The sequence below is a fragment of the Anopheles ziemanni genome, chromosome 3 (genome assembly GCF_943734765.1).
Source record: "Anopheles ziemanni chromosome 3, idAnoZiCoDA_A2_x.2, whole genome shotgun sequence".
NCBI classification, from domain to species: Eukaryota; Metazoa; Arthropoda; class Insecta; order Diptera; family Culicidae; genus Anopheles; species Anopheles ziemanni.
Genome location: NC_080706.1, coordinates 44,105,669 through 44,132,093, shown reverse-complemented (window position 1 = coordinate 44,132,093; position 26,425 = coordinate 44,105,669). Strand labels below are relative to the sequence as shown.

Sequence of the window (26,425 nt, the reverse complement as noted above, 5' to 3'; positions counted from 1 at the left end):
CAGAAACGGTACGATAACTGCGCTCGACTGCTACTGGATCGATAACTTTTGTTTTGGTAGCACTTCTGACGTAACAACATCAGCGACCTCTGGTGAAGAAATCGATGGATTGTTGATGAACGGAATCTTATTTCACAATTTTTTAAAGGTTGCGCCAACGCAGAAAATTATGTTTGCATTTCACGACTAAAAAAAAAACACACTTCTCAAAAACATATTTTAACAACCAACCCATAGTTTTAACAACTTTTTTATTCTTCTGCCAGCTGCAGTCTAAAAATGTTCAAGTTGTCGTTTAAAATTGAATTCAAAAAAAGTCTGTAGTAATACATTCCGGTGCATCATTCAACCATCCGGAGCAGATCCAAACCGCGCTGCGATGCGATTTCGATTGCTTCTTAGAGGAGCTTTCTGAAAATGGAATAATAAAAACGAAAAATATGTTATGAAATTTTGTACCGCAATACAAAGACCGGGAAAGTTTCGAATTTACCGTCTTCGACACGTTTGTTGTCTCCTCTGTTGTGGTATCTTTACCCTGCCCTGCACCACCAGCAGATGTTGCCAGTTTAGCTTGGGCGGAACTTTTGTGATGTTTTTTGTCTTTTTGTGTTTTAACAGTATTCTCCACCGCTTTGGTTTCCCCGATTGATTGAGAAGGAGGATTCGGAGCCAAAAAATCAGCAAAACCCTTATCCGCCTCCACCTGCCGCTGTTCGACCACCTGTCGCTCACGAGCATTTTTCTCGTTAAAACTGCTCCCGACCGGTTGCTGTGGCGGTGTTACGTCGGTCGTGGCCACTACTTCTGCCGGTAGCTTACGGTCATTCCGTTTGCTGCTATTGTTCTTATTTGTGGGTTTACTCTTCACGCTTTGCTTCATGGCTTGCAGCGGCACAAAGGCACCATTGCCGGCAGGATTATTCCGATAGCTAAGGTTCTGCGGTCCCTTAGGACCCAACCCGGCCGACGGGGGGCAATGTGAGGGCATCATTGGTGGTGGTTCAGCGATCATTGGTTGATGTTGCTGAGGATGATAATGAGGATATCGTCTAAACCCATCCATGATCGGCTGCATTTGGGGCTGCGGTGGTGGCCCGTAACGTGGTGCCCGCTGCTGCTGTTGCTGAGGCGAACGGAAAGCTCCGAACAGAGCACCTGGTTGTACAATGTCGGAATTGTGTTGCATTGGGGGTGGCGCATAGAAAGGGGTTTGGGGAGGTGGTTGGGCGAAAGGATTGCTCGCGTGCATCATGTTCGACTGGAAGTTTAACGGTATCATTCCGGGGACCGGTGCAAGTGGATGATGCATTACGATGGGATTGGCTGGACGGGGAAACATCATTGGTGGGGGACCCGGTATTTTTCCGTATTGAGCAATAAATGCGCTTGGATTAACACTGTCCCCGAGCACAACGGCCCGGGCAGACGTTATTGCATCATTTCCTTTCGGAGGTAAAGGCTTCGTGTCCAACTGTGTTGGAGGGGTGCTGTTGGATGCTTTTCCACCATCTCGGCGCATCTGCCACTGAATTGGTGGTTTAGGGAGGCTAGCCGGGGCAGGTAACTGTAGCTCCGAAGCATTCACTGAACTGCTCATCGTTGTAGATGGAACAACATTATCTACCTTTTGATTGATTCGTAAAGCTTGCTTTAACAATCCAGTCATATTGTCACCTTCCATATCGTTTCTGAGAGCAACCGGTTTGGGTGTCCCACCGTTTGCAAGTGCACAGTTTGCCGGTTTTTGGCTACGAGCGTCGTCGAGGGCAGTTGCATTCATTCCAGTATCCCTGAAGTTTAAAACGTCATAGTTCTTATTACTACGAATTGCTTTTGCAAAGCTTTGGATATCATTTTCGTCGAACAGCGTAGTGTTAGCTTTAGGCGATTGCTTCAGTTTTTGCCACAACCGTTCAAACTCTCCCTGTTTGGACTGCCCTTTTTGCTGCTCGTCTCCTTGCTGTTTGGTAGAGTTATTGTCACTCGATTCCACAGCTAGTTGTAGCACGGAAGCGGCGGAAGGTACGAACGGAGCAATTGTATCAGTTGGCACAAGAACGGTGGTGTTGCGAAATTTATTCCGTTTTTCAATTCGCTCATTAACACGTCTTTGGAGCGATTCAGCCACCGTGGAGACTGCTGGTTTTTCCTGATTACTTCTCCAACTTTGTGGCGGTACTTCGCCATTTGTGCTCGCTTCAGTTGCAGCCATCGGCACCTTGTAATGGTTGCCATACACAACCCTGCCGCCAGATATGTTAAGCAATGCGCCCTGTGCCAACCGCATCACCCGCTTTTCGGTAGACGGAAGATTGTATATATTGACCCCCTTGTAGAACTGCTCATCGAAGAGGACCTCGAAATAATAATCCTCCTGCCCGATCGCTTCCCGTCGCACCGGGTTCGGATCGGTCACTCGGTGAATGCCAACGATCGTTCCCCGCTGTCCGAGCGGTACATCCTCCGTTTCCTGCACCACGATCACGCGATCAAGCAGCTCAAACTCGACCATATGGTCGACCTTTTTCGCCTTTTTCATTCCGGGTCGGTAGAGGTCCCGAGTGTTGACGTAAAATGTACGCACCGTCACCTGGTGCGTCTCCCGGTACTGGTCGATAACTTCGGTGAGCTTTCCTACGGCTTGCTCTTCTAGCAGCAAGATGCCACTAGTGCGTCGCTCTACGTTGACATGATCTTGGTCCTTCAACCACTGATGCAATTCCTTTAGCTTACCCTCGTTCCCTTCACCGAACAAGTCCGTCTCAAAGAAGACGTTGCTCCGCCGGAGGCCTTCGAGACGCTCGAACAACCCTGGCACCCGTTCATCATAAGCCTGCAGCAGCTCGACTGTTTTGCTCGAAAACATCCACGATTTGTTCACCTTCCGGCAGTAGCCGACCGCTTCTTCGTTGCGCGAGATCATACGCAACCGGAGGCCAATATTGATCGTTTTTTCGTCATCCATGTTGAACGAGCGGTGGCCACCGGGCGCAACCAGTATGGAACCCGTCAGCTGCAGCAGGAGCCCTGCAGATATGCCTAGCAGAGCGGCTGTATCGTTGACACTGCGATAATTCCTCAGCGACTGTTTGTGCATCTGAAATACGTCTTGCAGATTCGGTTCCTCGTGTACGAGGAAGCGTGCCTTTAGGCGCTTGTTGGTGGGAGAAATTTCGGCAACCTGGCCCATGCTGCCGTAGTCTTCGGTTCCGCGTAGAAACACCACACTTTCGAGAGGGAACATTTCCTCGATCTCTAGGTAGGGCTTAAGACTTTTCATCACGTCCTGCAGGTCACACACAATAGTCTGCAAAAACCAAGAGATTTTATTCGAACAAACAACGTTTTGATCCATGTACATGCATGCGGGAAGTAGATATTTTATGGATAATTGCAAGCTGTTTTGGTTTTTTTTAAGAAGGAAAAGAATGGAGCATTCGTATTGCAAGAAGGAAAAGAAAAGTAGAAGTAGTAGAACAGACAAGAATTGCACATTACCTGGGCCGGATGGGCCACGTCAATATTATTCCAGAGTCTGTTAAGGATGAACATGTTATCTTTTAAAACATATTCCGAACCCACGCATGTTCGAACATAGACCAGCTGCTTGATCGGTCCTACATTCAGTGCCAGTCGGTTCTGATTACTAAAATTGATACAAAAAAAAAGATTATTTCCATTCAATCAGTTAAGCTCTAGAACAATCGATGATGGTACAACACAACACTTACTGCTCAATGATTGATTTACTGGATATGCTAAACGACCGCTCGTCTGTCTTTTTCGGTTCGTTCGCATCAAGCTCGTACGTAAGTTTATTGTCCGCCACGCGCACAACCTTTGCCTCCATTAGATGGGGCCAGCTGACATACACAACTTTCCCCAGCAGTTGATTGGCAAGTGTGGCCGTGTCCGGTGGGCTCTGGTCGACCGGTTGGTCTACGAAAATGACCATACTGTCATTTTTGCTCGGAAAATTAAAAATTTTCACATGCATTTCTTTCAAAACACCCTAAGGATTGGATAATGGGTAGACAAGGGTAAGAATAAACAGTGATCGTTTCCCACTCATATTGTACGTACGTGGTAGTTTAAATGTTTAAAGGTTGGGAACCCTTTGGCGTACCCATCCAGGATGGCACCGGCCGATGGCCCCAGCACCAATCTTCCTTCTTCCACGGCCAAATCCTTCAGGTAGATATCAGTCTTACGCACCGTTAGCTGCTCTACGTACGACATACCATACTTAGCCTCTACCGGTTCTGTCTTGGTCGCATCGTACTGATACTGGAGCATTGGGCCGTGCACGTTACGCTGTTTCTCCTCATCGGTGAGAAATGCATCGCAGGGACGCATTGCCTTCAGCAGGCGCTTCTCATCGATGAACGGGATCAGCACGACCGCTTCCCAGGCTTGCTGCTTCCCGTTCAGATCGGTGCTGAACTCGGGCGGATAAAAGTCGTACACCGGACTGGCCGGGTCGGTCATCAAGTGATGGTAGGCGGCCGGTAGATGACTTTTGCTAGCCGCTGGCAGCACACTAAGCAGCTGCTGGAAGGGTAAAAACGGGCACGCCTTCTCGAACGTCAGCACCAGATGGTCGAAGTTATCGACGTCGCTGATGAATGGTGCATAATGGTGCGGGTAGTACCACGACCATGATACTACACCCCGATAGTAGTAGTGCAGCGTCCACTGAAGAGCCCTAACGTAGCATTCCGCTTGCTCTGCGCGAACCTCCCTGCGAACAATGAATAGAACCAACTCCAAATCAGCAGACGTTCGACTCACGGGTCAGTTGTTACAAACTTACTCGGTAAAATCGGCGTAACCCATCTTCGTCATGTAATAATTTCGTTTGTAACTTTGAAACTCCTTCTCAAACAACTCGGGATCATCTTCGATATCGGCTAAAGTTGCCGGCGCTTCTCCATCTTCTCCGTCCGAATCGAGCATTTCCGATGATCTAATCAGTGCAATCAGATCTCTGTCCACGTCACTTGATCCCATAATTTCACTCGCTGACATGTCAAACGCTTCCAACTAAAAGATCAAGTAAAATGATTTGGAATCAACAAACAGTGATACTTTTTAGTAAGGCATGGTACATACAGTATCATTGCCACACTTTCCCTCCAGGTATTTCAAGTCCGTGTAACGCTCCATGAACATGTCCCGATCGAAAGTAGCCAGCCGTCGCATAAGCATTTGCAGCCTTGGCAAGTTCAAGATGCCACCCTCGTTGATGTAGCCATCCATCTGAGGCAGTACGTCCATGTACGCCTTATACAGGGTCGGCAGTGCGTTCTCGTTGATGTGCAGGTGTGGCAGGTGCGGAATAAAATCATTACCGACCAGATACACCAGCAGCACCCAGTCGTCGATGAGCTTGTGGATGTCAAATGCGAACGATAGCTTATCACGGATGCTAGCAAACTCTAGCTCCAGGTATTCGCTTAGAAGCGTCAGGTGGAGTAAATAAAATCTAATGTCCTTCAGAACGGTGGTTTTCTTGTCATTTTTCCCAAACTTAACCTCCTCACGGAGCAATGAAAAATACCGTTCGTGGGTGCAAAGCCCAAGCATTACAAGGTCCGCATCGAGACCGTAGAGGCAGTGGCGAGTATTCGGATTAAAACCGGGCTGGGCTTTAGCGTGCCGAATGTATTCCATAATTTTATGCTCACCTTCCCCCGGGGTCTGAAAAGAAACAAGGGCAACATTCAATGGATGGATCCACACTTCGAAATCGTTGACTGAAAATACTAACCTCATGACCGCTTAAAATGACGGTACAAGCCTTCCACAATACATCTGTAGCTATTTTCACCTGAATAAAATGTTCTAACGCTTTTTGTAAGCGAACCATAAACGCCGTTCCCGGTGTGATGCAGTTGCTATCGAATCGATCGCCAGAAGGGATTTCTTCACCCTTTTCGATCGCGTTTTTCAGTTGTTGTTGCGCTTCGTCCGCCGAGCGAAAGCGACGCCCACGCTGTTGGTTCATTTTGGCGCGCGGTGCCACCCCATCGACGGCGATGAAGAACACTTTCTGTGGTCGAATCATCTTGAAGAGATACTCCACGTAATGAAAGACTCCCTCAAAAATCATCTCTTCCGATATTCGAAACGTTACATCCGCATCGTTTGGATGCGAACAGTTGTGAATGATGCCGTTCATGTCGAGATACAGGTTGTCGAATTCCGGCACCTGTGCATGGTGGATTGGTGGGAAACAATAAAACGAAAAAATTGCAGCATATGAGAAAAAGTTTGTCGTACACCTTTTGCATGTTGTGACACAATTTCACAACCCTTTCACAATGGCACCTTTGATGACGCTGGCCTGAGGGCCAAAATACCCGCTCACCTGATTTTCGCGAAGAAGCTCACTCAAACATGGGAAACGTTCGCTAATGTAGCGAAAGAATTTCGGAACACCCATGGTAAACTAAGTTATTATATGTAATATATTTCCACAATATATCTACTATTTATCAATTTAACTTTAACAAGCTCTACACGATGCTTTGCTCCTCTTTGCAAATGGTTGTTTGATGTCAATAATGAAAATGAATGTTTGACGGCTGTCAAGCTGTTTAAAATGTGTGAAATGCTTCATTCCATGAAATATTCCTCCAAATTTGAGAGCCGAGCGAGAGTTGCCAGAAATCGAAAAAACCTTTTTGTAACACATTCCTGTTCATTACTTTTTTGAATCATTTTTGAAGCAAATAAAACTAATTTCTGTAGCTTAATTTGGTAATTTTTCAACTACAAATCTGCTGTTCCCTTTTGATCAAATAAATGTCAGTTTCAGGTGTTTTCAAAACAAAAAAAAACAATTGTCAAAGCCACCCGATTTCGGCAATCCACAGAGATTCACCACATTCCAGTTCATCGAACAATTTCTAAATAGACTGTGTAACGACGATGGCAGGGTGTGCATCATGAGTCGGGTAGATCTCATTAATAATATGGTAATATCGTAAAGCTACACGTAAGTTCAACCGGTGGAAGAGGATGCGATGAAAGACAAGACACAAAAAAGGTACGTAAAATCTTTCATTAAAGCTAGTGAACAACAAACGGTGCGTATGGAACCTGTTGATAGCTTTCAATTGACCTCGTTCCTTCTCGATAATGCCTTGATATACAGAATCTCAAAGATGATGAGCAAATCGTTCCTGTGGGGCGTTGCTGCAGCCTCGTTTACCTGGACTATCAGTTTGTACCTGTACTGGAATCTTAGCAACTCCACGACAACCGCCGGAAACTCTCTTACTGCCGGACGTGCGATGAAAACCCCTACATCCGCCATGGTGGACCTTCCACACCCTGCAATGCATCAAAATAGTCTGCTCGAGGTGGACGATAAAAGTCTCTCCAAATCTAAGTTGTTCGACAAGGGACGGAGTTTGTTCAAAGAAAAGTACGAACGGTTCTTGCGGGAACAGGAGAAACGTCGCATTAGTCATCGGCTGATCGACGAACTGCAACCAATCTTTCCCAACGGGACGGATGAGTTCGGGATGGTGCAGAACTCGGAAGAACAATTCATCCGTGACATTGGCTACAGGATGCACGCTTTCAACGTGCTTGTTAGTAACAAGATCGGTCTGTACCGATCAATTCCTGACACGCGGCATAAGCTCTGCCGCGAACAGACGTACGATAAGGTTCTGCCGACTGCTTCTATTGTAATGTGCTTCTACAACGAGCATCCGGAAACGCTGGTACGCTCGGTTAATACGGTGCTCAAGCGGACGCCGGCGTACCTTCTGAAGGAGCTGATACTGGTGGACGATTACAGCGATATCGACGGGTTGGATAGCAACCTCGAGCAGGCGTTGCTGGCATTGAATTCGGACAAAGTGCGTCTTTTACGCAACAAGGATCGTGAGGGATTAATGCGCTCCCGCGTGTACGGGGCACGAAACGCCACCGGTGATGTTCTCATCTTTCTTGACAGCCACATCGAGGTGAACGTGGACTGGATTGAACCGCTGTTGGCAAGAGTTAAGCACGATCGAACCATTCTCGCCATGCCCGTGATCGACATTATCAACTCGGATACGTTCGCGTACACGGCGAGCCCATTGGTGCGGGGCGGCTTCAACTGGGGTTTGCACTTCAAGTGGGACAACCTTCCGCAGGGCACCCTCGCGCGGGACACTGATTTCGTTGGCCCCTTCCGGTCCCCGACTATGGCCGGTGGTCTGTTTGCCATCGACCGTGGGTATTTTCGGGAGCTCGGAGAGTACGACATGGGCATGGATGTTTGGGGTGGCGAGAATTTGGAAATTTCGTTCCGTGCATGGCAGTGTGGTGGATCGATTGAGCTACTGCCATGCTCCCGCATCGGGCACGTGTTTCGAAAGCGGAGACCGTACGGTTCACCCAACGGGCAGGACACAATGATACGCAACTCGTTGCGGCTGGCTCACGTTTGGATGGACGAGTATTTACGCTACTTTCTCGAACAGCAACCGCACGCTCGGAAAGTTGACTTTGGAAACGTTACCGAGCGGCAGCAACTTCGCGAGCGACTGCAATGCAAACCCTTCAGTTGGTTCCTGCACAATGTCTACCCGCAATTGCGCGTTCCTGGCGAGGCGAAAGCAGACGCCAGCAGCTCGGCCACGCAGGCAAAGTTTGAACCGTGGCACTCGCGTAAGCGCAACTACATTGCCAGTTTTCAAATACGGTTGTCAAACAGCACCCTCTGTCTTTCCACCGAGGCGGACAATGAGAAGGCCCTCTGGAAGAAAGGTTCCGGACTGGTGCTGCAACCATGTTTGCGTGTGAAGCATCAAACTTGGTACGAGACGGAAAAGGCTGAGTTGGTTCTCGGGCAGCTACTGTGCTTGGACGTACCGTCCAGTGCTACGAAGGGACGACCAAAGTTGAACAAGTGCCACGAGATGGGTGGTGACCAAGCGTGGAAACATCGGAAAACGGTAAGGCGCAAGCAGGAAACTATTCGCACCTTTGAATGGCTAGTTTATTTGACCTTTATTCGTTGTTCATATTCCAGTCCGGTACACCGATCTACAATATTGCTTCCGGCAGCTGTCTAACTGTGAAAGACATTCGTAAAGGATCTCCGGTGGGGCTGGACCTGTGCGTCAGTTCCCCCCGAAGCACCTGGGATTTAGTAATCTCGTGACTGATGAATTGAAGAAGAAAGTCGTATGTATTTGGGAATCTTTTGAATATATGTATACATATAAATATTTTTTTTGGGATAGGAAAATAAAATGCTCGTACCACATCTAGAATTATAATATATGCATTCACTTTTTTGGGGGGAAGTAAGGTAGGATTCGATAAAGCAAGAACAAGACAGTCGAACCTGGTGCTATACTGAACATTTATAGTGCCAGTATTTACATACGTCGCCCCGAGACAAGGACTTTGTTCAAATCTGAAAGATGCTCAGGAGGATTTTTAGCTCCGTATGTGAGGAGGAACAATGGCGAAGCCGATGTAATGACGAGCTCTACGAGTTGTACGGAGACCTCACTGACGTACAGCGAAATAGACTTGGCAGGCTCCGGTGGGGTTATGCCTTACTAATAGAATCGGACGACCCAGCCATAAAGTCCTTTTAGACTATCCCCAAGGCCAGAGCAGTTGTGGTAGGCCTAAATTGAGGCGTAGACGATGCTGCCAATAAAGCCGGGATACAGAATTTGAATTGCGCCAACTAAGTAAGTAAATTATTTCGGATAATTTTTAGATAAACTCCATACTCCAATCTGAATTACAAGATAATGAATACCATTGAAAAATCATATAGGATGTATTAAAACAGGAATTCAATTACCTGAAAGGTACTTTATAAACATCATCAGCTGTTTATTTGATCGTTGTATATAAATATAATATTATAACCCATCATATCGGTAAACTATTACTCTTTTCACGAGATGGATCAATTCAAGTATTTCAATCTGCCACGACGGGTAGGTCCGTTGAAATAATAAACGAGCCAATCAGTCTGCGCTCACTCAAAGCTGCACATTTCTTTCATCATCTCAAGGAAAAGGACTCCTCACTCCACGGAAGCAGAGAAAACGAGTAGAGCGAACAGTGTAGAGAGACAAAGAGATAGGGAAGGCCAGTTCCTCATGAAGGACGTACGATCCTAACAGATCCTCCTCACTTGAACCAGAAGTTCAGCGGTCGCGCAAGGCTGCCAAAGCTGGGGAATGTGTTGCTACCACCGGCCGCAACCGTACCACGCTTAGCCTGAACGTTGATCACATCGTTAATCTCGTGAATGATGCCGTTCTGTGCCACGATGTCACACTTGGTAATACCGGCATTTTCAACCTCCGGTCGGCGGGAGCGGTTCAGGCGCAACTGATTACCATCGACCGTTTCGGTGGTGCGCACGAACGGCCACTCCGAAGGCACGATGCCGGTGCAGCAGATTACGTTCGGGAGCACGTGCGCCCGGATGATGCGCTCCAGTTCGTCCTTGTTCTTAAGCGTGTCCTGGTACCACTCGTTCACCTCGAGGAACACGTCGTTTTTGGGCACCAGCACGGTCAAACCGGCTTCGCTCGAGCTGAGCAGCTCGGTCAGATTGGTGGCACTTACCATGCGCAGGAACATACTGTAGTCGGGGTTTGCAGCAAGCGCTTCCATGAGGTTCTAAACAAGGGAAGAAAGGGAGCAATTCTTAATTCAAGCGACGGTTACGAACTATTTCTCAACACCTACCATCTTCGGCACGTCCAATACTCGGTCGATTTGGTGTACAACTGAGCCGCAAGTTTCCTCATTGAAATGAACCAATCGGGCACAGTTCACTGTGGCTCGGTTCATGACCGTCGAGAACACCGGATTCTATTGATGAAAAAAATGGTACCTTTTTAGTGATAACAGCCACTCCCTGTCTTCTCCGTTCCCTTACCGTCGTATACAGATTGACTCGCACATCCTTGGCTGCCTTTGTCGGGAGCATCTTCTCCTCCAAGCTGCAGGTCTTGATCAACGGTTCCACCACGTGGTACTCGAGGAACTCCCGTAGGGCGGCATTGTTGCGCAAGTTCTCCGGGTGTTCCTTCAGCTGGCGGATCCAGTACCGACCGGCATCCGTCTGCTCGAACGCCTGGTCCGACGGAATGAAGAACGTGCGGTTGCTCATATCGTCGAATTCGTCCTCCAGCCCGGCATCGACCAGCAGCTGCTTGAAGATGGTCAGATTGTGGTTGGCCAGCGTAGTCGAGATGGGCATGCCGCTGTCGGTGGGTAGGACGGTATCGATCACGTGCAGCACACCGTTGCTCGCCATAACGTCGCTCTCTTGGATCGTCGCCTGTCCATTGATGCGAATTCGTTGGGCTGGTTTGTTACTGTCGGTACCTTCGGAGGCAGGAAGGCCCTCGGTAACTGGCTCCATGCTATCGGCATTGTCAGCAGCGTACTCGAACTCGAGCCGCTCGTTTAGCATGTTGGAGGTGGACGTCTTTACTCCGTCCGCGGCCGCCATCGAACAGAACGTTAGATCCAGAATGTGATTCTTCAGGATGTCTATAAAAATTTATAAACAAACGAAAAGTATAATCAAAGTTAATCGATGAAATTCTGCATAAAATTGACACATCAAATCAACCTGGTCCTCCTTCGTCACGGCGGGGAAGAATTTCGCAAATTTAAACGATCTACGTGATTTGCGTGCCAAAGAACCCACTTCACAGTGTCCTTGAAAAGAAGCACCACCGTAATGAAAATTGGTAGTAGATCGTTTAATTTGGACTACCCATCGATTGATATAATGTTTCGATACCGTCGTATCCGATTCACGTTCTGGGAGATAATTGGCACTCGTGGAAGGATAAAGACCCTTCAACCCATAGCAAACAAAATAATTACTTAACCGTATGCGCTACGATATTCTAAGGCATCGTTCAAAGAAAATGTGCCTGTTTCCAGAGAATCCATACCAGGGTCCTAAGTGGTGAGGTAATCGGGGTAACTCCTTTGATCAATTTGGATCACCTCTCAAACAATTAAGACCTTTGATCAACTTGAACTGCGATGAAGAAAGCTAGTTGAATGGGTAACAATGCACCCGTCCAGAAACGAGACATATCCTGCCATGGTTTTAAAGGTGAAAATCAACAATCGTAAAGCGATATCAAAGTATACCAAAAATAGATAGATCCACCTCTGCCTGTTCCTCAAAGAAGCCGGATGTGCGTAATGCTCAATCGTTGTTGCGCTAATGCTATACCGGCTTGGACTCTACTAAATTTCAATATTCAATTCCATTAAGATTGAAAGACACGCTTTGATTGGGATGACTAAACTCAAATTTAGAATTTAACAACAAAACAAAACCCCTCCCTTTGTTAGAGGCCAGCACAACCTCTTCTCATATCAATATACCTGGATGATTTATGCAATTGTACAACAATTGCCCATTTGTAACAGTTTCGCCCGCGCCTTTTTTCTTCCCTGAGGCGAATCGCTTCGCGCCGTTCCGCATGTTCGCGCGTCCAGAGTCAACTATTCCGGTCACGTATTGAACGTACCCTTACCCGCGTCCCACTCGTCTCATGCGACAATTTGCGGGAATAATTGTGATCGACCCGAGGTGAGAACTCAAACGGGGGTAAACGGGGTTTCCACCAACTAACTATAGGCGAACGACAAACGCCGTCTTTTAAATGCGTGGCGTGAATGAAACTCCCCGTCATTGAAGTGTCAAACAGAACACACTTCATCATCGTGAAAGTCAACTTTGCGCCCGTTGGAACAATTAAATTTTTAACCAATGGATGCCGCAGCACCGTGGGGCCCAACTTACTCATCGCGCAGCCATTGCCCGCCTTCAGCTTCCGGCGGATGTCTTTGTCCAGCTTCAGGAACGCATCATCGTTGGGGGCGAACAGTGTGAAGGTGCCTTCCTTTTCACGCAGCTGCTTGTCCAGACCGGTCATCTCCAGGAACGTACGGAGCAGCGTCATGTCGTCGCGTGCCTCAACGATATCCATCAGAGTGTTGCGAGCCGGCACAAGTACCCGATCGACAACGTGCACGATGCCGTGATCGGTAAGCCGGTTGACTGTCACCAGGGGCGCACAGTTGGCCGTGTAACGGTACGGGAGTTCGTCGGAATGCTGCTGTCGTTTTGTGGCCGTCGGTCGACGAGGGTAGATGTTGATACGAATGTTTGCTCCTGGGAGATCAGTCTTCAGCAGCTGCTCGTTGCTGACGTCCTCGATGTGGTACGAGCCGTTGACGGTGTGCGCCAGTATCACGTCCCGGGCCGTCATGCTGGCGAAATCGATTGCCCGTTTGGAGCGTGCCATCGGATCGAAGGCGACTAGGTTCTGAAGGTTCACAAAAATAAGACACGTGTTAGCTTACGGAGTCGGATCGATACCGAGAGTGAAGGGCATACATTTTCCCACATCTGCTCGGCGAAGCTACTGTAGGCACCGTCCGGCACGACGAACAGGGTCACCGCGTTGTCCAGTGTCGTCTCCAGGCCGCTCTTTTTCAGCGTAGCGATAAACTCCTTCGCTCCAAGCTTCTCGGCCGTTTCTTCCATCGAATGCAGGTCCAGCTTCTCGCAGTGAGCATTCGGTGAGGCACGGCGTGATCGACCATACCCGTGGCAGCACTGGCGGGTGACCTTCTCAGTGCGTCGGCGACCATTGACGTCTTTACTATAGCGTGAGCAAAGAACGATCACAAAAGAGGATAAAAGAAATGACAAAACCGTGTCAATCAGTCACTTGTGACCAGCTCTTTGAAATTCTTTTCCGGATTTTCCTTCTCCGGGAAGAAAGCTTACATGGATGTGCAGACGTATTTGTTCTGCTTCATGGTGCAGGTTTCGACGTTCATGTTGAACATGCTAAAGCCACGGAACGAATAGCCATCATCGTCACCGTCTCCGTTGACCGCAACCTCTCCTCCGTTCGCATTGACGTCCTCCTCTTTTTCCTCTCGCTCCGTGCAGACATTTTCACTGGAACGAGAACGCAGAACATTAGTAAAGATGATCTTCAATGAATCATTCAATATTCATAGAAAGAACAAGCCTACATATATAATTTTAATTTTCCAGTTAATTTAACACGTTTTTTTGTGAAATATCATGTGATCAGATGCGATAACAGTATCCATTTCAACTCATTGAAATTGCAATAAAACATTTATAACGAAACTATCTTCTTCATCTTGGCGTAACGACCTCTTGGTCATGCCTGCCCGTTAAGGGCTTACGAGACTTATTTCCCTGTTGTACGTGGATAGTCAGTCCTCTCGTACAGGGGAGGGTCCGGTCTCGGTTGGTAACGAAACTATCATACAGTCTAAAGTAGAAATCGATAAATTTCGGTTCCTGTTCATTATTGAAAATCAATTCAATCAAAGGCAAATATAATATTAAAACAATCTAAATTCGATTACAGAAAAAGCAAAAATCTGGTAAAGAAACAAATCCACTTAAGTAAGAATTTTTTTAGCATGACACAATCTACAATCTAACCCAATGGATAATGGTATGCTTCAACTTGAACAACACTAAAGCAAGTGAATCTCTTGCATGTCAGTTCTGATTCTGAAAAAGTATACCCAAATAAATATTTCAGAATGCAATGATTTACTGATCATCCGAATATATTTTCGTTACAAACCCGAAACATTTTATAAATTGTGCACCCATATCAACTTTGCAATAATTGCTTGAAAAACACTGCGTACTTGCAAACATTGAGATGGTTTAAACATAACTCCATTTCAGACTAGATTTTGCACGAAATTGCTGACGACGACGCACCCTCAAAACGTGACTCATTCGCAAAACAATTTCTCTTTCCACAACGTGCTGATTATGATCGTACAACTTAACGCTACTCGGTGATACACCACAAGTGGAGCACACCTTAGAATCACGTTGAAAGCAGATTATGCTAGAAACGAAAATGATGACGTGGCCATGTGAATGCGAAAGCGTAAATGTACGATACTAAACAAGAGGAGCCTTCAAGCTGTCGAAGCACTAGTCTACTCATTTTGAGAGGTGCGTTCCAGGTCCATTGAAGTGGCAGGAAAAAAATCAACCACACAACCTAAGCCAAGATAAATAGATAAGCTAGTTAAAACAAAGACAAATTTTACCCACAGCAAAAACAAAAGCAGAAACTACCGAAGAAGTTTAAGCAGAGCGATCGCGTTTCATAACTGCTGACGGTGGTGTTTAGTCGCGAAAAAAAATGCGAAACACATTGTTACCTATCGTGGGAGAATATCTGCCCTTTCGAGATTTCATTGCCAGCCTCCGCCAACGCCGGACGATAAGACATTGACGATTGGCTCTGGCGTTGGTTGACTGAAAAAAGGCTACGAAATTCAATGACGATTCGCTCGCTCGAGCCAACTGTTCGGCCCGTGTTCTAATGGTGACTAGTCGGCTTCCGCTAAGCGAAACTAAATTAAATCGTCTTTGAATCTCCGATTATGGACCACTGGAACAGCTTCCGATGCTACGATTTCCATTCTTGTTCCATTGTTCTTCAAGGACGATAGAATGGAAAGAACATTCGTTTGATTGCATTCCCAGACGAGACCATCAATGGGCATTTGTTTTTATCATTGTAATTTTTCGGCTCGGTGCTCTAGAACAAACAGTTAAAAAGAATACAAATATAAAAGTATGACTAACCACAAAAATAAATCCCCACTGGTCACACCAATTAGACTTCCATCAAGATGATCCGACCCGACGCCTGGTGGTTAGTGGTTGTCGCGGACACGAATCTCCAGTCCAACCAGAACCGGTGGCCGTTTTCGCGCCTGTGAACCGCTTCGCGGACATTGCATTAAAGCTAATGAAATTCAAACCAATTCTCGCCGTAAATCATCGTCAGCTTGCATTTGCGCCGCGAATACGATTATGGCCAACCAAAACTGCGATCCTCAGTGTTTTGTACCATGTTACCTCGTTATGCAGAGGGTCAAACAGAGATGGCACAACAGATCATCTTCCTTCGTGCCGGTAAAACCGCACACATTGGGCCACAACTTCTAAACCTACCACGACCCCGGCACGAGGATGAATGATGTTCAGCACGGCCACTCGCTGCGTTGCCACCATCAACCCCACCGGGTCTGGAACGATTGGATCAACTTGATTGAAATGAGGAAACTCAACGGTCCCACCACCAACCGCGGCGAGGAGGGAGAAATGGGAAACCTCTGGCGAATGGCGACGGTGTGATAAACGATCGTCGCAATTTTGTCGTATCTCTTGACCTTTGCGCAATGTGAAGAGGCGCGCTGCTTAGCATCAATTGAAACCATCGAGTTTCGATGCACCCGCGTGTGCCAGATGATAGTTTTCGCGAGTTGTCCCGGGTTTTGTATGAACCCCGGGGGTCGGCTTTCAAACTGTAGACTGTTTTTTTTTTATTCACTGCCAACGACTTGAGAATGGACTAGACTATCGGCTTTTGAAGCTCACGATCAGCTCTGGGTGTCTTCGAACATGATCGCGTTTTTCTTACCGTTTCACGTTGTTCAGGCAGTTTCTGGGAAAAATTGTTCCTTGGAGGTAGCAATGGACACCTTGTCCAGATTAATCGGACGTTTGTTTAAGGGTTGAACACTTTGGATTTGTATTTTAACCGAACAGAAAAAAAACCAGTCTGAAAATTACTTCAAGCCAATTAGTAAAAGTAAGAGATGCTTTGTGATTGTGCTCTGGAGATACGATCGTTAAGATCACGTTTCAAAAGAACAGGAAGAGCATTGATGTTTGAATATTTTAAAAATGTTGGTATCCGAAAAAGAGGAAAAAAATGATAATTTTATGCTGCTAATTATCGCTAGCAACTTATTTTATGTATAATTTATTAGGAATAGAATATTCTGACGAACGCAAAATCAAAAAAATTCAAACGCATTGGGAATTTAACACAAAAGCTCAATTTGACTACGAACATTATTCGGCATCGGCAAAAAGATAAGTTTGGCAACTCTCTATAACTATCGATATCGTGGAAGTTCAGCGGCCTCTGATGGCGTACACATAATAGTCGTGTGGTTGGAATCAAACAATTGTAAATTCATTAAAGCAGAATTTATGGTGGACGTTATTTAAGCTTCTTACGGTTATCAAAAATACAATAAAATTGTAGCTCAGCTATGATCACAAATGCAATAGGCACACACGCAGGGGGTCATAAAGTGAGAAACCTCGCGCAGAAAAACGGATTAGTTGTCTGATGATGAATTACAAACCAACGGCAACGAGTTTATCCGCTACAATGTATGTGCAGCACACGGTGCAATTTCCCTACCTAACGTGACCGGTTGGGAAATAAAAGACCCTACACACTACCCAAGACAAGGGATCAATTATGCCCCCCGGAACCAAGTTCCCTAAAGCCCCTACTACTTCAAAACCAGTCCAGATTAGTGTAACGACGGTGAAGCTTTCCATTCGTTGAGCGTACGCCAAATTTCGTTCACCTAATGATTGGCAAAACCAAGAAACTTCCCACGCGTACGCGAACCACAGATAAGTGCGTACTTTAGGCAGAGGTCACAGGCGGAAATGGTCACAATAGACTCGACCCAAAACTCGATACCAAAATGTAGTACCAACCAAGTTGTGTGAAAAAGGTTTTGCTTTTGTCTGTCTATTTCTCTGCTCTTATCCAAGTGTCTATTGAGCTTTGGACGAGGGATACACGGAAATAGAATCGCATACAATGTGGCTCAGGTAGCAGAGTACTCTAGTCATCGTAAATCTTGAGGATCAACTTTCTACCACCACGGAGCAGTTAATTTCCGGCGACTTCATTAGCCTGCGTCGACTCATCGTTCAAGAAGGCGCCCGATTTGCACATTTCAACGAGCTACATTAAGAGCTTGCGACGATCAAGGACAACAGAGATCGACTTCATGCTAACGGCTGTCGAAGAACAACATGCAAGAAGCTGTGGCTAAAGTGATCTTTGAGTTTAATCATAGTTCACATTGGAATGGAGATTATGATTTTACTTGTCGGTTCATTACCAAAATGTGTTAAATAAAGCAACTTCCTTAGTGTAAACAACTGTGTTACCGGAAATCGGTTAGATAGCTGTTGTCTATCACTTTCACCTGCCCAACTACCCAACAGAATAAAATGGAAAAAAGTGAAGGAAGGCGAGAGAACCTCAAAGAAAAGAAACCTATCTGAATCTGAGCCCGGAACTGTTTTGTATAATTAGAAAAGTTTATCTAAACAATCCCCTGCAAGAACAAACAACCGAACGGGGTTGGTGCTTTCGCACCGCTACAAGCCATGCCCAGGCAAGGCTTGGCCCCATCATCACACTACGGCGGCATGTTGTTGGTAAATATTCATTAACTTTCCTTCTTAGACCCTTTCGTGGCTGGGTTTACCCACCCGGCCCATCTTGATGCTGGGTTGCTGCCGTTTTTTGCTCGCCGTTTTGCTGTGCCGTGAAGAAAACACACCGGATATGTTGTCCAAAGGGGTTTCACATGCAACGACGGCTGAAGATAACCAGTACCTAACAACCCATTGGACGATCGGGACTGGGTCCGGTGATGCAAATCTACATTGTGCGACGGACAATGTCGAAGATAGTCGTAGTGTTTTGTAGCCGATTATGCACAAACGCATCGGTTACATGTGGGATCAGTTCTATGGCCATTTGGGTTTCCATTCCAGACGGACCTACAATGGCTCGAACGATGTGTGGCGTTTGCTGAGCTTCGGTGTAGCAAATAGATATAGATGTCGATAGAGAGGTTTCCTACTCCGACTCTGTTGGCTGGATCCATTCTGTCGCGCAATTAAACCCTGCACATCAGACGATGTGTAACGCGTTGACAAGCAATTAGTTCGCCGTTTCACCCGCGGTTTGTTCATTTCTCCGCCCCGAATGCGACAATTGCACGCCATGGAACGTCCTGCCATCGTGCATGCTCCAAAAACTGCCGACCGGCTGATGTTCATCGATATAGAGATATAACACAGATAGGGAAGTAGAACTTCAGTGCTGCACTGCAGCACACTGCGGCCAACCGGTGACAAAACTGGGTCAACCCACGGATGGAACGCAAACACGATCAGATGATTTGCTTTCGAGGATGAACCCCAATGGGAGCATCGGAATAGCGAAATCGTGAAGTACGATGGATGCAACAATAAAGGCAATATATTTAAAACTTACCCCTTCCACCACGGTTGGTTGGCGTGAATGTCGAAGAAGTTGAAGCTGGGCAGTCCGGCACCGAAGAAGCCCGTCTCGAGTGGCGTGTTGAAGAACGTGTTGAAATGATGCTGGAACAGTGGCGTCCTATCGAACGGAGGCGGTTGAGGATCGTGCGGTTCCGCATCGGGATGGCCGCCCGATGGCGATGGGCGGTAGGGAGAACCGGGACGGTGCACCGCTCCGACATCATCCGGATTCCGGCTCAATTCGTCCGTGATCGTCTCGGCGTCGGATTCTGGGTTGAGATAGACGAAAAGTACACATTCGATTAATTGATAACGGAAAGAAAACAGATCACTGACTGTCTTGCATCGCTTGAAGTGATCATCGATGGAAAAGAAAAAAACCGTGCAATTACATATTTAGCTCCGTCCAACGTACTTGAGAGCTTACGACATCATCAGGGCGTCCAATGTAAAGGGCTGGGAAATATCTTTGCTCATCAATCACCAGCGAGCCATTACCCCTATTAGTCTTCGACAGGCAACAATGAAAACACGGTACATCCGTGCGAAAACCATCATTAACAGCCATTAACCGTTTGAAATGAATTATGCAAAATAAAACATGACCAGCGTGGTGCGTTCAAAATGAGTCAAATTTGAAGCCAGCACACAGTCGAATAAATATTCTTTCTCTACAATATTCCTGTGCTTCAACGCATTTCGCGTTGCATAGTTCAACGATCTTCTCCAGGCCATTGAACAGTGCAAAACTGTGTGGAAAACTTATTGAACCGTAACGATTCCGGCAACGGTTTCCAAACCAAAGTACAACACAAAAGCGCAGCGGGAATTGACTGCCAAGCCAGAAACCAACGTCAATGTTCAACTGGATGGAACATTCCCGAGCGAAACTTGCAATTATTTTCATCCAACTTTCCACCGTCACGATAAGCATCCTTACTCTAGTAAATTTATTTCGAATGCTATAATGTTCCAGTTGTTTGAGTGCAGTGTTCGACGAGTTCAAGAGTGAGGATTGGAAAAGAAAAAAAAACATAAATAATAATCTCCAAACTGGGGACTTTTTTTCTACAGTGGTAATTACGTCGAACTTTTATAAATATTTCAATCAACAGAATCTAGCTTAGTAGTTTTTAAAACTCTTTTTTCATTGAATTGGATCATTGGAGGGAAAAATTACCGCTTATAGCTCAACTGAAAGGACAACTTGGCAACGATGAGTATTTTAAGTGCTAGTTCACAATAACAAAAAAAAACGAAAATCAGAAGAACAGACCATAAAAATGATAATAAAATTTCTAAAATTTAGCAATTTTAAAATAAGTTCAAATATAAATCCTGATGAGGAGTGGTCTGTAAACTCTAGCTTAATGCATATGCCAACTCCAGCTGGACAATTTATAATAAAACGGGAGCAAAACATGCTATTAACAGTAACCTTCACGTACTTACCTAACGACTCGCGATCCTGCACGTGGCCTAGGCCGGCCACACCGATCGTAGCACTATCCTGAGCAGGTTCGTAGGCGCCCGCCACCGAGTCGCTGAAAAAGCGATGAGGATCGATATGATCAGCTGCCGTTTTGAGGTGTGTCCACAGTGAATGGTGGCTGTTGTCGATCAAGCCGCTTGCCACCGACTCGTCCACATAATCTGGCATCTCTATCTCATGCCAGTCGGAGAGATCTTCGGCCAGTCCGGTCAGCCGGGCAATTTCTTCCTCGAGATTGCTTTAGTGTTAAGGGTTTTATTTTTTATGTGTAGGGTTGATTTTGTTTTGTTAATTCACAAAAAAAAACCAAAAAGTGACCAGCATCGGTGTAACATTCGAAGACAAGGTGGTGCATTCAGGTTGATGGGTATAATTTAATTTTGATGCATTTGTCGGGAACGAATTGTGTGTGCGTGTTGTTACACGTGGTTGTGATTTTGTTTAACACAATCACCATTGTTGCCGCCACCCAGCGGTTGTAGTAGCGTGGATGGTAGTAGTAAACAGTGAAACCGCCATTCCAAACAGTAGTACACCAAGTAGCAACATATAAAGCCCACATAAAACAATAGATGACGGTAGATTCCGTGGTGAACGGTGGTGTAGTTGTAATGTGAGCAATTGTTGTGTTGTTGTTGTTAGATGAAACGAAAGTAAAAAAAAAACCAAAACCAGAGTAAACACATTAGAACCCAAAAATCTTGCTGGGAAGCCTACGACGAAATAGTGTAGATTTGGTCACAGCTGGTTGTAGGTGGGAAAAGGATAATGCGATTGCACGAAAAGTATTCAAAGCTATAGTTAAAAGTTGGCAGTTGATTAATAAAAGGATGAACAATATAACGTAGGATTTATTAGATTAGGTAGGAAAAGAATTATCCATTACTTTGTGAAGCACGTTGTTTTTCATTAGTGATGTTCAACAGTTCTTGACCAATGCATGTCTTTGTAGCTCAATTTATTCCTTGTTAACTCATTTTAACTCCTCGTTCCAAGTTATGTGTCTATTCAGCAATGTTGTTCCCTATACCAAATTCATTCCAATAAAAATGTCTATTCCTTTCGACGATCTATTTTAGATTGATCTATAACTGTAAGTTCTAAATCAGCGTCCCTTATTGCGTTTTAGATTTTTATTTTATTTCTACGTAATCCGAAAAGGGACGACCACCGTCGTGCCGGACATGTACATCCGACAAGCCGTCTCTACGCGCTGATTGAATAATAAAGCTTAGTTGTGTGACCTGTATCCCTCCTGACTAGACCCCCGTGCTGGCCCACGGGAAAAAGGGTACATTACGATCCCTGGACGAGGGGAACGAGGTAAAACAATTTGCCCGACCACACAAGGGAGGGCTTAACAGGAGCACGGGAAGATTCTAGAACCATCTTCCAACGTCATCAAATTGCTATGGCTCTGTTTAGCATAATGAAACGTCGATAGTAATTAAAATGCTGAACCTTTTTCAACGTAGTAAAATAGAAACAAAGCGAACAGCAAGTTGCACATCACATATCAAATGATCGATCGTGCCAGGGTGATCGAATTTGTACTGGTGGATCGGTGCAAGTTAATAGAACATGTCAGTCAGGGAAAGGATAAAATCAAGGATTGCAAGGAAAGATGATAACGGTGCTACAGTTATTGAGGCGGTACAGTAAATGGAAACGGTCATTACTCGAAACAGGTCACGGAACCGGCAATGAATGCTACCATCAGCAGGGTAGCCAGAACCCTTGCTGGACGGATCCGTTCGCGTCCCATCGTTGCTGCTTTACTCCACTCTGGACGCACTTCGATTTATTTTACGAAATTAGTAAGAAACACACAACACCAAATTTGCGTTCGCTCCGATAAACAATTGAACAATATTCACTTGCACTTATAGGCAAAAGGAACTTTGTAAAATTTAAAGCTAATGCCTGCTGAAGGCAACCTTAGATGGGAACTTCACTTATCCACGATGCACACGGTACGATCGCTTTTACTGAACTGGCCGCCGATCGTGGCGCTGCACCTGTATTTATAAGCTCCATCCTCTCATAGCTGTTTCTCCCACACACGTAGCAGAAACTGCAAAAAAGACAAACAGATAACATACCGGGAACGACCGCGAGACAACAGCGTAGCGTACGCTAGCGGTCGCGGAGTCAGCTGTGGTGTTGGTGATCGTAAATAAACAGTAAACAGATGTTTTTATTATTAAAAAGTGCGCCGGGCCGGGAGAATGGGGAACGAGAAAGAGGAGAAATGAGAACGAAAGACACCACACACACACACGCATTGGTCATGGAGGAGCACGGCCCTTCCCTTCCTACTTAAGCAAAAGGAGACGATCGGCGAGATTCACGCGATCGCGCTTCCGATCGAACATATGAATTGAAGGAGAAGGAAGGATCGCGAAATCGCCCATGGAAAAGGGGGAAAGCGGGGTTTTCTGGAAATTTCACTCCCTAGGTCATTCCCATCCCCCCCTTGGCAATCATGGTTATGGGATGGTTTGGTGGAACCATCTCAAGATGGAGAGTCTCCTTTCTCCTTGGAAATGATTAAGTTCTACAACGAGGTACCAGGGCCGGGTAGAGAAAGAAGTTTCCTTAGCGAAAGCGAGCAAAAAAGTTTTGAGAGTCACAGTGAAAGCACGGTGCAGGAAGCGTTCACGTTTTAACCAATGCTAACCAAATCTTCTTACGCAGCGAACGGACTTGTGGAACGCATAATAAATGGGGTCGATGCAAACAAGTTTTTGGGGGGGTTTCCCTGCCCTTAAACTTGATGATTCACTGGTTACCTTTATCAAATTATATCAAGTTCAATTTAAAGAGAGCAGCGATTGGTAGTCGTGCGGTGAGCTATTTTGTAGAAAACTGCGATAGTCGCGAGCCAGACAGTTATTATTTTTAATACAGTAATTTTATTATACTGTTACAAATCTATTTTTCGAAACATTACTGAAATAAGCAAATGGTGTTGTAATAGTTTGTATTTTGTTTTTGTTAGTGGAATTACCTATAAGATCGTGAAAGCAACAGAATGGAAAGGAACAATAACTTTGGCAACAATTTGTTTTTGAAATGAATAAAATCTAAAGAAATGATGCCATCATAGACCGAACTTTTCTTCCCTGTATAGACGCTAAGACAAAGTAAGAGTTACTAGCCAAAAAACTATCATTATTTTCAATTATTGACATATTTAATTTAAAAAACTATCATTAGTTCGGTGTTCAAACAAAAACTATCATTGTTTGAACATCCGTCTTAGGCATACAGAATACAAACCTCATCAATGTTCTTGAGTGGTATTTATTCTAGAATTTGTTTGATAAGGCCGTGAATTCCCGGAATCAGGAGAAGTTGATAATCCATCCAAAATATGTATACGTTTGATTTGCAGAGACTATTTCATAATATTGCTCAATTTGCGACAGCGTCTTTATACTTAATGCTGGTGTTTAAGGTTATCTTATTCTGATGGAGGAAAATGGACTTTAGTGTTGATTTCGTTTAGTTTACACTAATAAGAACACTGAAGTTTCTTTCAATTATCTGCTGATTGTTAGAAACGTTATCATTTGCATTTTAACGTTCAACATCACACGAAAAAGAGAAGAACCATTCTTCATCTTGTTACCCTTTATATTTTCTTTTGAATTACCAATGATCACCCAACTAGACAATCTGTTCAACATACATTTTACACTCAAAAATCATACACTTGCACTAATCGACATGATTAACACTTTTTTAAATCAACTTCAAATGCAGTTCGTGTCTGTTCTCGTGGAAAAGACTCATTGACACTGTTTCTATCCATCTATCCTGCTTCCATGTATCTGCGTGTAGATCACATGCGAGCATATTTGAACGGAAATAAAATATTAAATAAAGAATCCAACACAAAACACGACGAAACAAAACAACAAAATAAAATAATAGAAATTGTAACACTTGGAACACAACACAGTAAAACAGTATTTAACTGGAAAATGAAGAAGCGCAAGAGCCGATTCACAGCAGAATACGCATACCCTTGGCTACCGGCAATCAGTTCGTATTGAACCATCTGTATTTGTAGTTCAGAATCCAAGCGATGCTGGAAACTAGCAGAGCGGCGGTTGCAAAAATGATACCGCGAATTTTCCAATGCTGATTGCTATCCTGTAGAATGGACAGGATTTTTAACGTTTGCTCTTCGGTGTCCCTTAGCGTACCTGCGTAAATTAATAAGGTAGAAGAATGTTAGTTAATTTAATGCTTGCATTTCAGCGATAGTCAGCGGCCAAGTACCGGAATTTTCGATTACAAAATGTGATTGTTCACACTTTAGTTCAAGAGGCATCTGGGATTTGATACGTTTCTTCGCTTCCGCCTCCGTGTAGTGACTGCGGTCCATTAAACGTGTTACTTGGATGTCTTCTTCGCTGAAATAAAAACAAAGAATGTAGCGTTTAAATTTAAAAAAAATGTTATTACTGTTTATGCAGTGCTTCATTTTTTGTAGGTGTATAGTTTTTAAATCTGGTCCATAAAATAATGAATTTTCCAACTTACCAAGTTACGGTGATTATTTTGTGGATGTAGTGCAGCATCACTCTAGTTTCAAACAGTAGCGGTAAATCCAGCACTACGAAATTGTACCCTAAGAAGAAGCTCTTTATGACCTCCTTGTAGATGATCCGATGGATTTCGGGATGGGTAATTTCGTTCAGCAGTCTTCGTTTCTCTACGTCATCAAATATTAAACGGCCCAGGGCCTCCCGGTTCAGCTCGCCGCTGTCTGCATCGAACACGGTCTCTCCGAATGTGGCCTTAATTTTATGCCATGCCGGACGGCCCGGTTCAACGACTGGAAGTAAACGAGATACAACCCACAACTTGATTAGAATCCATCCTGGTAGGGGGAGACCTGCACTGGAGAAGGAGGGCATCATGTATGTGCTTATGCAACGACGATGTTAAACGGAACGCCCATCCTCCTGCTAAAACGCCCAACGGGTTACGGCTGTTGAAAACCCGCGTGTGTGGTGCTGCTTTGGTTCACGGTAGCTCTTTACCTTTCCGAGCAATGGCATCGGCGTCAATGATTGGAACACCATTTTCACGAAATATTCTAGTAACGGTGCTCTTTCCGGAGGCTATACCACCGGTTAAGGCCACGAGAAACATTCTACTTAGACGAGAGCGTGTGACGCGTAGTTCTTGCTTGAACTAATGGTCTGCCTTTTCGTTGGCGCAGTGCGTACGGCTGTTGACTGGATAAATTTACTGAAAAAATAATGCAACAAAAGCACTGCAGGTACACTGCGACTGTATGGTGTTCTTAGCAATACCACACGATGGTACGCACGACTAAAAATGTGTCTTTTCACTTTGCATTGGTTAAAAATTCTCAAATCATTTGCTCGTGCAAATCCGCGACCGAAACTGACAGCTTCTTGTTAGTGTAGTTGTATGTCAATTCCAAACAGCACAAAAAAACGACACCAACAAAATGCCTAGTGGTTTTGGATCACAACAGACGGTTGAAAGTTTGTTTACCTTTTGCTCAATCGAGTTATCAACAAAGTACGTTCCGATTGTTTATGGTGTGTGAAGAAATTCCTTCGCAAAATGCTGCGCTGCGAAGGTACAAACGTGTGTAAATGCTGCACCAAAACTGTGGATACTTGGAAGAACGTTAGTGAAAAGATGGTTATTGGAGA

The 26,425-nt window shown here is 45.2% G+C and overlaps 4 protein-coding genes across 4 annotated transcripts; 1 reads left to right on the top strand and 3 right to left on the bottom strand.

Annotated features, from left to right (window-relative positions):
• Nucleotides 1-345: 345 nt before the first annotated feature.
• LOC131284825 (5'-3' exoribonuclease 1) lies at nt 346-6,518 on the bottom strand. Its single transcript, XM_058313685.1, has 9 exons — nt 6,374-6,518; nt 5,774-6,214; nt 5,116-5,703; nt 4,817-5,046; nt 4,087-4,744; nt 3,735-4,015; nt 3,502-3,649; nt 494-3,310; nt 346-411 (listed from the first exon to the last, which is right to left on the bottom strand). The coding sequence occupies exons 1-9, from the start codon at nt 6,446-6,448 to the stop codon at nt 346-348; spliced, it is 5,304 nt and encodes a 1,767-aa protein (XP_058169668.1). The 5' UTR covers nt 6,449-6,518.
• A 376-nt stretch (nt 6,519-6,894) lies between these two features.
• LOC131286259 (polypeptide N-acetylgalactosaminyltransferase 35A) lies at nt 6,895-9,181 on the top strand. Its single transcript, XM_058315191.1, has 3 exons — nt 6,895-7,054; nt 7,163-8,963; nt 9,041-9,181. Exons 1-3 carry the CDS (start codon nt 7,032-7,034, stop codon nt 9,170-9,172), a joined length of 1,956 nt encoding a protein of 651 aa, XP_058171174.1. The 5' UTR covers nt 6,895-7,031; the 3' UTR covers nt 9,173-9,181.
• Nucleotides 9,182-9,802: 621 nt separating this feature from the next.
• On the bottom strand, nt 9,803-22,485 carry LOC131284824 (periostin). Its single transcript, XM_058313684.1, has 9 exons — nt 22,400-22,485; nt 20,681-20,958; nt 19,221-19,497; nt 13,820-13,996; nt 13,424-13,691; nt 12,827-13,352; nt 10,928-11,547; nt 10,735-10,860; nt 9,803-10,665 (listed from the first exon to the last, which is right to left on the bottom strand). The coding sequence occupies exons 1-9, from the start codon at nt 22,483-22,485 to the stop codon at nt 10,168-10,170; spliced, it is 2,856 nt and encodes a 951-aa protein (XP_058169667.1). The 3' UTR covers nt 9,803-10,167.
• A 2,237-nt stretch (nt 22,486-24,722) lies between these two features.
• Nucleotides 24,723-25,946, bottom strand: LOC131288111 (dephospho-CoA kinase domain-containing protein). Its single transcript, XM_058317221.1, has 4 exons — nt 25,778-25,946; nt 25,275-25,569; nt 25,011-25,144; nt 24,723-24,934 (listed from the first exon to the last, which is right to left on the bottom strand). The coding sequence occupies exons 1-4, from the start codon at nt 25,887-25,889 to the stop codon at nt 24,768-24,770; spliced, it is 708 nt and encodes a 235-aa protein (XP_058173204.1). The 5' UTR covers nt 25,890-25,946; the 3' UTR covers nt 24,723-24,767.
• Nucleotides 25,947-26,425: the final 479 nt, after the last annotated feature.